The sequence below is a fragment of the Salvelinus alpinus genome, chromosome 30, assembly GCF_045679555.1.
Source record: "Salvelinus alpinus chromosome 30, SLU_Salpinus.1, whole genome shotgun sequence".
NCBI classification, from domain to species: domain Eukaryota; kingdom Metazoa; phylum Chordata; class Actinopteri; order Salmoniformes; family Salmonidae; genus Salvelinus; species Salvelinus alpinus.
Window position 1 is genome coordinate 26,519,565 of NC_092115.1, and position 13,324 is coordinate 26,532,888.

The 13,324-nt window shown below is 42.2% G+C and overlaps 1 protein-coding gene across 1 annotated transcript in view; it reads left to right on the forward strand.

The window, feature by feature from the left end:
• Positions 1-13,324, forward strand: part of LOC139560055 (cadherin-12-like) — a 35,740-nt gene that overhangs the window by 12,140 nt on the left and 10,276 nt on the right. The window contains exons 3-6 of the mRNA XM_071376548.1: positions 3,704-3,998; positions 5,308-5,427; positions 7,025-7,192; positions 7,564-7,751. Coding sequence (XP_071232649.1) covers positions 3,704-3,998; positions 5,308-5,427; positions 7,025-7,192; positions 7,564-7,751 — 771 coding nt within the window. The remainder of the gene's footprint in view (positions 1-3,703; positions 3,999-5,307; positions 5,428-7,024; positions 7,193-7,563; positions 7,752-13,324) is intronic.

Sequence of the window (13,324 nt, forward strand, 5' to 3'; positions counted from 1 at the left end):
TACGATCTTTGTCCCCATGTGCAGTTGCAAACCGTACTCTGGCTTTTTTATGGCAGTTTTGGAGCAGTGGCTTCTTCCTTGATGAGCGGCCTTTCATGTTATGTCGATATATGACTCGTTTTACTGTGGATATAGATACTTTTGTACCGGTTTCCTCCAGCATCTTCACATGGTCCTTTGCTGTTGTTCTGGGATTGATTTGCACTTTTCGCACCAAAGTACGTTCATCTCTAGTAGACAGAACGCGTCTCCTTTCTGAGCGATATGACGGCTGCGTGGTCCCATGATGTGTAAACTTGCGTACTATTGTTTGTACAGATGAACATGGTACCTTCAGGCGTTTGGAAATTGCTCCCAAGGATGAACCAGACTTGTGGAGGTCTACAATTTTTTTTCTGAGGTCTTGGCTGATTTCTTTTGATTTTCCCATGACGTCAAGCAAAGAGGCACTGAGTTTGAAGGTAGGCCTTAAAATACATCCACAAGTACACCTCCAATTGACTCAAATAATGTCAATTAGCCTAACAGAAGCTTCTAAAGCCATGACATCATTTTCTGGAATCTTCCAAGCTGTTTAAAGGCACAGTCAACTTAGTGTATGTAAACTTCTGACCCACTGGAATTGTGATACAGTGAATTATAAGTGAAATAATCTGTCTGTAAACAATTGTTGGAAAAATGACTTGTGTCATGCACAAAGTAGATGTCCTAACTGACTTTCCAAAACTATGGTTTGTTAAGAAGAAGTTTGTGGAGTGGTTTAAAAACTGTGTATGTAAACTTCCGACTTCAACTGTATGTACTGGACACTGGCACTGTCACGTTCTGACCTTAGTTCTTTTGTTATTTCTTTGTTTTAGTATGGTCAGGGTGTGAGTTGGGTGGGTTATCTATGTTTGTTTTTCTATGTTGGGGTTTTTCGTTTGGCCTGATATGGTTCTCAATCAGAGGCAGGTGTTTGTCGTTGTCTCTGATTGGGAACCATATTTAGGGAGGTTGTTTTCTATTGTGTTTTGTGGGTGGTTATTTTCCGTGTCAGTGTTTGTTCCACACGGAAATGTTTCGGTTTGTATTTCACGTATCGTTTATTGTTTTGTTTCTGTGTTCGTTCGTTATTAAAGAAAATGAACACGTACTACGTGCTGCGCATTGGTCCTCCTCTCTTTCTCCCAACGAAGATCGTTACAGGCACAATACATTGCATCTTTCATGCTCCTTTACAATGAGTATATTTACACGCACACTAATAATAAAAAATGTAACTGATTATGGCAGTAGGCCAAGTATGTAAATACACTACATGACTAAAAGTATGTTGACACCTGCTCGTCGAACATCTCATTCCAAACTCATGGGCATTAATATGGAGTCGGTCCCCCCTTTGCTGTAATAACAGCCTCCACTCTTCTGGGAAGGCTTCGCACTAGATGTTGGAACATTGTTGCGGGGACTTGCTTCCATTCAGCCACAAGAACATTAATGAGGTCGGGCACTGATGTTAGGCGATTTGGCCTGGCTCGCAGTCGGCATTCCAATTCAGATAGGGTAGGGTTAGATAGGGGTGAGGTCAGGGCTAAGTGCTGGACATTCAAGTTTTTCCACACCGATGTTTTATCTCTGTATGGACCTCGCTTTGTGCACAGGGGCATTGTCATGCTGAAACAGGAAAGGGCCTTCCCCAAACTGTTGTCACAAAGTTGGAAGCACAAAAGGCGGGCAGAACAGGCCCCGATTAACATCAATGGGGCTGTAGTGGAGCGGGTCGAGAGTTTCAAGTTCCTTGGTGTCCACATCACCAACGAACTATCATGGTCCAAACATACCAAGACAGTCGTGAAGAGGGTACGACAAAACCTTTTCCTCCTCAGGAGACTGAAAAGATTTGTCATGGGTCCCCAGATCCTCAAAAGGTTCTACAGCTGCACCATCAAGAGCATCATGTCCGGTTGCATCACCGCCTGGTATGGCAACTGCTCGGCATCTGACCGTAAGGAGCTACAGAGGGTAGTGCGAACGACCCAATACATCACTGGGGCCAAGCTTCCTGCCATCCAGGACCTATATAATAGGCGGAAAGCCCATAAAATTGTCAGAGACTCCAGTCACCCAAGTCATAGACTGTCTTCTCTGCTACCGCATGGCAAGCGGTACCGGAGTGCCAAGTCTAGAACCAAAAGGCTCCTCAACAGCTTCTACCCTCAAGCCATAAAACTGCTGAACAATTCATAACATCGCCACCGGACAAATTACTGTGACCCCCCCTCCCTGTTGTACACTCGCTGTTTGTTACCTACTGTATGCATAGTCACTTTGCCCCCACCTACATGTACAGATTACCTCAACTAGCCTGTACCCCCACCCCCTTACTCTGTATTGGTGCCCCCTGTATACAGCCTCGTTATTGTTATTGTTATTGTGTTAATTTTATTATTACTTTTTATTTTAGTCTACTTGGTAAATATTTTCTTCTTCTGAACTGCACTGTTGGTTAAGGGCTTGTAAGTAAGCATTTCACGGTAAAGTCTACACTTTAGTACACTTTTGTATTCGGCGCATGTGACAAATAACATTTGATTTGAGAATCATCTAGAATGTCATTGTATGCTGTAGCGTTAAGATTTTCCTTCACTGGAACAAAGAGGCCTAGTCCAAACCATGAAAAACAGCCCTAGACTATTATTTCTCCTCCACCAAACCTTACATTTGGCACCATGCATTCGGGCAGGTAGCGTTATCCTGGATCCACCAAAGCCAGATGGTGAAGCGTGATACATCATTCCAGAGAATGTGTTTCCACTGCTCCATAGTCCAATGTCAGCGAGCTTTACACCACTCCAGCTGACGCTTGGCATTGCACATGGTGATCTTAGGCACATGGTGATCTTAGGCTTATGTGCGGCTGTTGGCCATGGAAACCCATTTCATGAAACTCCCGGCGAACAGTTCTTGTGCTGACTTTGCTTCTAGAGTCAGTTGGGAACTCGGTAGTAAGTTGTTGCAACCGAGGACAGACAATTTTTACCTGCTACCCGCTTCAGCACTCGGCGGTCCCGTTCTGTTAGCTTGTGTGGCCTCCCACTTCGCGGCTGAGCCGCTGTTGCTCCAGAATGTTTCCACTTCACAATAACAGCACTTACAGTTGACCAGGGCAGCTGTAGCAGGGCAGAAATTTGACAAACTGACTTGTTGGAAAGGTGGCATCCTACGTCTGTATGTAAAACCATCCAGCCAAGTAATGAATCCCTTAGTCTAGGCACAGGTCAACTAAAGGATGTATTTATTAACTCGAGGGAACTGTGCTCTGCCCCATTATGTATCTATCAATGGCACCACATGTTCTCAGCATTTTCATATGGTCAGTGACAGTTAAAAGGAAGGAGGAGGAGCAGGAAATAGACACAGCTCAGCAAGAAAACTCTGTCCCTCTATGCATCTTGTTGTCATCCATCAAACAAGCACAGTAATTACTAATGGTCTAATTATATCATGTCTAGGGGAGTAAAGTACCCTGAGATTCCTCACTTACTTGAATAACATAATGTTGTATAACAGCGGTACAACACAGTTGTGACATGGCTGAAATCTAGCTCATGGAGAAGGTTGGGGAAATGTGAATACAACTAAAGTCACATAAATAACTAGGCCTAGTACATATATACATACTTTGATTCATTGACAAATACAACATGTTTTCTCTATTAAGCTTCACACAGACCGGGACAGGGATGACAGTGAGGTGAAGTACACTCTCTCAGGAGAAGGAGCAGGCACCATCTTCACCATAGACCAGACGACGGGCGACATCCATGCCTTGATGGGTTTGGACAGAGAGGAGAAGTCTTACTACACATTACGAGCTCAGGCTATGGACATGCACACAGGCAGGCCTCTGGAGCCTGAGTCTGAATTCATCATAAAAGTTCAAGACATAAATGACAATGAACCAAAGTTTTTAGAGGGTCCATATACAGCCAGTGTCCCAGAGATGTCACCAGGAGGTAAGAAAGGCACCTATACTGTGTTTTTTGGCTTGTACAAATCCATATGGGGTAAAGCTACTATGACAATGTTGGACAGTGCGCTACACTATGATATTTGACAGGCATCCTTTAGGACTACTGTACAGGCCTAGTTATACTGTCTACGGTTTCATCTTCATAGAATCATATGATTGAGACCGGCATAGGTTGGTTTAATGTCATTGCAGGCAGGTGGCCTTGATGTTTTCTGTTGTAAATGTTTTTGCAGTTGAAGGGTATAAAGTACACTATATGCCACAAAAACACACATTAAAAGCCAGCAACATTCATTCACAGTAAATTGCAGTGGACTCACCCAATGTTGGTCATCTCGAACAAACCGCACCATTTTCTAAGTACGTGCATCGCATGCTGAACATAATGAAATGAGCAGTTGTTTAAAGACCTACACTGGGCTGCAACCGGGGATGAATAACAAAACATTAAGTCAACTCAACAACATTGCTAACGATGTACTACTTTTAACTAGGCCTCAAATGACTCCCCTGAATTCATATAAAATCGAAGTAAGGCCTAAGTAGGTTCTCCTACCTTGATCACTGAGCACAGGTGGGGTACCAGGCTCTGCCCATAACCAGCTAAACCCAACAAAACGTTACACACAGGTATTTCACATTCGTGCCCCTATCGCCGCAAATACTGGCACACACAGGAAAATGCAACAGATGCATGACATGGAAGAATGAAAGAAACACATTCTAAGGAGCGAAATGGCTAAATGTTAGTATGACACAAAACAACACTGGCATTTCGGTAATAGTAACAAACTGAAACCATGTAATTTAACGAAACACTGTGCTGTAAATTATTGGGTAAGATCTTAGAAAAGTGTCAATGATAAATACATTATTTAGCCTACAAGGTGAAATGAATAGACAAGGCCTACGCATTGATCTACATAAGAAGGTTAAATTCGGGATGGAGCGGCTAGGCCACTCCATCTGTCTGGTAAATACAATTACTTAAAGTTAATGGTAAGGTTTATAACACCATAATCTCTTAATTCTCATCAAGTTTAAACCATGTGAAAGCTTCAGATAACCAGCATTCATCCAAAAAGTCCAGCTAAATTGTCTTGCTTTGAATTACATCAGAAATCCTATAGTCTATGTAGGTTACATTGCATGTCAGAATGTGTCTAATTAGGTCATTACATTTTTCTTTAACTCCAAAACCATACAAATATTCTTAAAACGTAATGCTTGAAGTCACAAAAAGAACAATATTTCTAACAATTTCCTTCCCTTGGTCTCTGCCTGACACACAGGTACCTTTGTTATGCAGGTGACTGCCACAGATACTGACGACCCCTCCTATGGGAATAGTGCACGGATCGTCTACAGTATCCTACATGGACAGCCTTACTTTTCAGTCGACTCCAAAACTGGTGAGATCACAACACAGTTCAAATCAAGGCACAACCACAATGTCACATGGAGAGATTTGAAAACCAAATGTGTAACTGGCTTTTACAATGGCAAAATGTAAAGCTGTACCACTGGTGTTACCAAATTAAAACTCCAGGTTGCACAGCAATATACAAAAATGTTCGACCAAATTGGTCACACTTTAGAGCCCTGACCACTGCAATATCTTATTTTGATGTGTTAGATTTTTGTAGATACACTACATGGCCAAAAGTATGGGGCACCGGTTCGTCGAACAATCATGGGCATTAATATGGAGTTGGTCCCCCCTTTGCTGCTATAACAGCCTCCACTCCTCTGGGAAGGCTTTCTACTAGATGTTGGAACACTGCTGTGGGGACTTGCTTCCATTCAGCCACAAGAGTATTAGTGAGGTCGGCACTTATGTTGGGCGGTTAAACCTGGCTCGCAGTCGGCGTTCCAATTCAACCCAAAGGTGTTTGAAAGAGTTGAGGTCAGGGCTCTGTGCAGGCCTGTCAAATTCTTATACACTGAGTGATTCATCACTCCAGGGAACGAGTTTCCACTGCTCCAGAGTACAATGGCGGCAAGCTTTACACCACTCCAGCCGATGCTTGGCATTGCGCATGTTAATCTTAGGCTTGTGTGTGGCTGCTTGGCCATGGAAACCAATTTCATGAAGCTCCCAATGAACAGTGCTTGTGCTGTTCATCATTCCAGAGCCAGTTTGGAACTCAGTAGTGAGTGTTGCAAAGAGGACAGACGATTTTTACGCGCTACGCGCTACAGCACTTGGCAGTCCCGTTCTGTGATCTTGTGTGGCCCGCTGAGCCGCTCCAGAATGTTTCCACTTCACAATAACAGCACTTACAGTTTACCGGGGCAGCTCTAGCAGGGCAGAAATTTGACGAACTGACTTGTTGGTAAGATGGCATCCTATGACGGTGCCACTTTGAAAGTCACTGAGCTCTTCAGTAAGCCCATTCTACAGCTAATGTTTGTCTATGGAGATTGCATGGCTGTGTGCTCGGTTTTATACACGGGTGTGGCTGAAATAGCCAAATTTACTAATTTGAAGGGGTGTCCACATACTTTTGTATATATAGTGTACCCTGAGATAGCCTTTTTTGCAGATAAAGTTGGACTGAGAGTATAGGGAAACACCCTGCTTGACAACACAGTGCAATTCCTTTACCCTTTTACTCATTGTCAGTGGCAACTTGTGACCCCGTTGTCCCTCTACAATGGACTGACTCCTGATCAAACGCTATTCACACATCTTCTATTCACTATTTACACATCTTCTACTCACTATTCACACATCTTCTATTCACTATTTACACATCTTCTACTCACTATTCACACATCTTCTATTCACTATTCACACATCTTCTATTCACTATTCACACAAAATCCACCTCTTCTTAATTCCTTCCAGTAACATCAAAGGGGATACTATATCTTATAGTCACAACTCATCTCTCTTCTACCTCTGCGTTCCCTCTCTCTCTCTCTCTGCCTCTCTCTCTCTCTCTCTTGTTTCTCTCCCTCACACACACGTACATCTTCCCTGTTTGTTTCTGTGACCTTGAACAGGGGTGATAAGGACTGCTTTACCCAACATGGACCGTGAAATGAAGGAGCTATACCAGGTCCTTATTCAGGCCAAGGATATGGGCGGGCAGCTGGGGGGACTGGCCGGAACAACCACCATCAACATCACCCTCAGCGACGTCAACGACAACCCCCCCAGGTTTTCAAAAAGTGTGCCACATTGCATTTAAATGACAACAGTTTTGTTTGCTGTTAGCCAATAAATCTAGTAAGTCTAACTAGTATGAAAGTTGAATGCCTGTGTAAATTGTGTGTGCTGAATGTCACCTTATATCTCTAGGCAATTTTATGTTAATCTAATGATTAATTAGTGTTAATTAGTGTAAATCAATTATAATGAGGTTATGCACTGTCTATACATAATCAATTGTTTAAAATGACCATAGAAGCGATAACTGCACAGAGGATAATGTGAGTCTGTTGTCCTTACTTAACACTACCGCCGGGACTTGACACATACAAGAATCAGCCAATGACAGATTGTATTTGAAACTTTCTTGTCCGTCTTTATTTTCCGGCAGGTATTCTCCACCTCAGGGTCCCAGAATCATCGTCTGTGGGCTCAGCAGTAGGGAAGTTCAGAGCTCATGACCTGGACACTGGGAAGAATGCGGAGGTGGAATATTCTATACTTCCTGGTGATGAAGGCAACATGTTTGACATCACCTCCAACGGGCACAGTCAGGAGGGAATCATAGTCCTTAGAAAGGTAGGAATTCACAACCCTTCACCAGTCACTTAATTTAACTTTCACCCTTTTTCTCTGTGATGAGGATACTGTAGGTCCAGAAATGATATCCATTGCACTAGGCTTTGGGACAGTTTCTCAATTTCCTTCCATGATAATTTCAGATCCTTTAGGATAGATCATGAGCAAAGCTGCTCACTTAGATAATTAAAATAATGGACTACTTGGGCCTTGGAATATGAATAGATCATTTCTGCATACCTCCTCTTATCACAGCTACAAACCACCATCAGAACCTAACCAGGAGGATGTATAGAGAACTTGATGATCCCTATTTTCTGGAAGTCTAAAAATGTTTTGTGATATTTTTTGCAGGAAAGTGCCCACCCACTGGGCACGGACGTCATGTCAATGTCTATTCCACATTGGTTCAACGTCACGTGGAAACAATGTTGAGTCAACCAGTCTGTGCCCAGTGGGCAATGTTTTTGGATTTAGCTGACATGAATAAATAAATGCCTCCGAGGCTAGGATCAGAAAACACACCTCCTGATGGGATGTGACAAGCAGGAACCCCTTTAGACATCCTCTTTACAGCAGCTCTTCTCTCTGTGACCCACAGACTTCCAAACTCTTTTCTTCACATACAGTGGGGAGAACAAGTATTTGATACACTGCCGATTTTGCCGATTTTCCTACTTACAAAGCATGTAGAGGTCTGTAATTTTTATCATAGGTACACTTCAACTGTGAGAGACGGAATCTAAAACAAAAATCCCAAAAATCACATTGTATGATTTTTAAGTAATTAATTAGCATTTTATTGCATGACATAAGTATTTGATACATCAGAAAAGCAGAACTTAATATTTGGTACAGAATCCTTTGTTTGCAATTACAGAGATCATACGTTTCCTGTAGTTCTTGACCAGGTTTGCACACACTGCAGCAGGGATTTTGGCCCACTCCTCCATACAGACCTTCTCCAGATCCTTCAGGTTTCGGGGCTGTCGCTGGGCAATACGGACTTTCAGCTCCCTCCAAAGATTTTCTATTGGGTTCAGGTCTGGAGACTGGCTAGGCCACTCCAGGACCTTGAGATACTTCTTACGGAGCCACTCCTTAGTTGCCCTGACTGTGTGTTTCGGGTCGTTGTCATGCTGGAAGACCCAGCCACGACCCATCATCAATGCTCTTACTGAGGGAAGGAGGTTGTTGGCTAAGATCTCGCAATACATGGCCCCATCCATCCTCCCCTCAATACGGTGCAGTCGTCCTGTCCCCTTTGCAGAAAAGCATCCCCAAAGAATGATGTTTCCACCTCCATGCTTCACGGTTGGGATGGTGTTCTTGGGGTTGTACTCATCCTTCTTTTTCCTCCAAACACGGCGAGTGGAGTTTAGACCAAAAAGCTCTATTTTTTAATCATCAGACCACATGACCTTCTCCCATTCCTCCTCTGGATCATCCAGATGGTCATTGGCAAACTTCAGACGGGCCTGGACATGCGCCTGCTTGAGCAGGGGGACCTTGTGTGCGCTGCAGGATTTTAATCCATGACGGCGTAGTGTGTTACTAATGGTTTTCTTTGAGACTGTGGTCCCAGCTCTCTTCAGGTCATTGACCAGGTCCTGCCGTGTAGTTCTGGGCTGATCCCTCACCTTCCTCATGATCATTGATGCCCCACGAGGTGAGATCTTGCATTGAGCCCCAGACCGAGGGTGATTGACCATCATCTTGAACTTCTTCTATTTTCTTCTATTTTCTAATAATTGCGCCAACAGTTGTTGCCTTCTCACCAAGCTGCTTGCCTATTGTCCTGTAGCCCATCCCAGCCTTGTGCAGGTCTACAATTTTATCCCTGATGTCCTTACACAGCTCTCTGGTCTTGGCCATTGTGGAGAGGTTGGAGTCTGTTTGATTGAGTGTGTGGACAGGTGTCTTTTATACAGGTAACGAGTTCAAACAGGTGCAGTTAATACAGGTAATGAGTGGAGAACAGGAGGGCTTCTTAAAGAAAAACTAACAGGTCTGTGAGAGCCGGAATTCTTACTGGTTGGTAGGTGATCAAATACTTATGTCATGCAATAAAATGCAAATGAATTACTTAAAAATCATACAATGTGATTTTCTGGATTTTTGTTTTAGATTCCGTCTCTCACAGTTGAAGTGTACCTATGATAAAAATGACAGACCTCTACATGCTTTGTAAGTAGGAAAACCTGCAAAATCGGCAGTGTATCAAATACTTGTTCTCCCCACTGTAAATGGATAGTTGCACCAAAAGCTTTTGTACTGGGTTTGAGTGCACCTCTCGTTTGTTCTGGGATGATATTATTACTTGTTCACAGATGGCGTCTGTATCTTGCAGCTATGAGAGTTTCCTCGTAAATACTGTGTTTTCTGTATCTGGAGGACGTCCTTGGTTAGATAGAAGTTTCCCGAAGTGCCACTTGCATTTGTGTGACAATGAAACTTCAAAGCATTCGGCACTTTCTTGCAAATACATAGTGGGAATTATACTGTATATAAATGCCCCGTTGCCTTCTGAAATTGAAGTTATTACAGGGCCATCATTTTGTAGATCTTTGTATCACAGCCATCTGTCTTATTGCTCTGTCTATTGCTCCCACTCTCTAACTGTAAGACATCTACAAGGTCCTGACAAGTAGCCCAAAATGACAAAACATATACCTGACTTGTGTACATTTGCTAAAACAGCACCTGACCACCCACTGTGAAAGCCTAGGTGTCGGAGGAAAGTATAGAAAATTGCTGAGACAGGTTATTTTACTCCCGTCTCTGACTTAGGGAGGGCTCAGCCAAGGTTTGCCACAGTGTGATAAGAGGATTTGGAATAATGGGTTCAAGGGATAATCGGCTCCGTCAAAATAAAAGATTATAGTGAAATGGTAGGTAAACAGTCTGTGGGATTTGAATGCCCTCTACATGTATTTATGTGTCAAGATATCGGGGTCTTTCTACATTGGACAGTTTGCTGGATTTAGTTTCGGTCTGAAAGCACAACCTAATCTAAGATATGCTTCAAGACTCCAGTAGTTATTATCTATAAGGTTCCAACCTGTATACGTTAGACTATCAACCTCTGATTGATTTGAGATAATATGATCTCTTTCCAACCTGAGCTCTGGTATATTACAAAAGTAGTTATTACCATGTGGATTATCAGTGAAATAAAAAAAGTCTCCCCTCTCATTTTAAGTAGTAGGTTGAGGCGCTTTGCTATCCCATTGATCTCCTAGATGATGAGACAAGGGAGGTGAGTCAGGCACACAGGAGGCAAAGTGAAAACAGCAGGAGCTTCCTGGTACAAATACTGTAATTGACACCTCTGTGCCGATGATAAGACATTTCACTAGGTTGCGGATTTGTGGTGGAAGGTAGAGTAGGAGGATATAGGCCCAAACTAACAAAGGGTGGGTTCAAATTCCAGATCATTCATATTTTCCCTGCTAATTTACATTTATGCAGTGTTGCAGGAATTATGTTCCCTGCATGTAACACTGAACGGTGCTTTTAGGATGGGATAGCACTCATGCTGTGGTGTCTGTCCTCCTGCATCACCGGCCCAGTCCTGTTGTCTGTCTGGTTGTTATCTAGTCAGCAGGGTGGCTGCCATTTTCACAGATGACCAGATGTTTGCATGCATGTGCTTCAGACAGGGACTGCTGTGTGTGTGTTGACAGTGAGAACTGTTTAGCTGTAAGCACAAACTAGGGACCCAGCTGAGATAATGTAAGACTGTAACATAGGGTTAGAAAGCTGTTCTCAAAGTCTCTTCCTGAAAATCTGTCAAAACCTAAGCACTCACTTTTCAAGTCTCAAATTGCCTTTACTTAATACCCATCCCGGATCCGGGATCCTCCTCATCAAAAAAGCTGACTAGCATAGCCTAGCCTAACGGGACAGGGATATCATATAATATACTTTTCATGAAATCACAAGTCCAATACAGCAAATGAAAGATAAACATCTTGTGAATCCAGCCATCATTTCCGATTTTTAAAATGTTTTACAGCGAAAACACAATATGTATTTCTATTAGCTAACCACAATAGCCAAACACACAACCGCATATTTTCACCATGTTTCCACCGCATAGGTAGCTTTCACAAAACCGACAAAATAGAGATAAAATTAGTCACTAACCAAGAAACAACTTCATCAGATGACAGTCTTATAACATGTTATACAATACATTTATGTTTTGTTCGAAAATGTGCATATTTGAGGTATAAATCATAGTTTTACATTGCAGCCACAATCACAAATAGCACCAAAGCAGCCAGAATAATTACAGAGAGCAACGTGAAATAAATACGTGATAATAAATACTCATCATAAAACATTTATGAAAAATACATGGTGTAGAGCAAATGAAAGATAAACATCTTGTGAATCCAGCCAATATTTCCGATTTTTTAAGTGTTTTACAGCGAAAACACAATATATATTTCTATTAGCTCACTACAGTAGCCAAACACACAACGCAATTTACTCCCCGCAAAAATAGCTTGCACAAAACCGACAAAATAGAGATAAAATTAATCACTAACCTTGAACAAATTCATCAGATGACAGTCTTATAACATCATGTTATACAATACAATTATGTTTTGTTCGAGAATTTGCATATTTAGAGCTACAAATCCTGATTATACATTGTGAATACGTAGCATCGATTCACCAGAATCTCCGGAGATATTTTGGACACTCACCTAATCTGACCAAAGAACTCATCATAAACTTTACATAAAAAGACTTGTTTTATGGCAAATGAAAGATACACTGGTTCTTAATGCAACCGCTGTGTTAGATTTTTAAAAATAACTTTACCATAACATACAGCTTGCGTTATTGTGAGACAGCGCTCACCAAAACGGCGGAGAATAGGAGTCAACATTTTACACAGAAATACGAAATAACATCATAAATGTTTTCTTACTTTTGCTGAGCTTCCTTCAGAATGTTGTACAAGGAGAGCTTGGTCCAGAATAAATCGTTGTTTGGTTTTAGAATGTCCATTTCTTCTGTCGAATTCGCGCCACAATGCTAGCCAAGGTTGCTAACATTCCCATCCTCTCTTGACGCAAAGAACGGAAAACTCCAAAAGTCCCAATAAACGTTGAATAAACTGATAAAACTCGGTTGAAAAAACCTACTTTATGATGTTATTATCATATGTATCAAATAAAATCAGAGCCGGAGATATTCGGCGTGTAAACCGAACGCTTTCAGAAGACAATGTCGAGCTCCGCCGCGCACCTTCGAAGACAAAGAAAATTCCGGACCTGTCACTCCAAAAGCTCTTGTTCGGCCTCAGATCAAGCTAGACACCCCATTCCACCTTCCACTGCCTGTTGACATCTAGTGGAAGGCGTATGAAGTGCATGCATATCAATAAATAAAAGCCAGTTGAATAGGCAGGCCCTGAAACAGAGCCTCGTTTTCAGATTTTTCACTTCCTGTTTGGAAGTTTGCTGCAAAATGAGTTCTATTTTACTCACAGATATTATTCAAACAGTTTTAGAAACTTCTGAGTGTTTTCTATCCAATAGTAATAATAATATGCA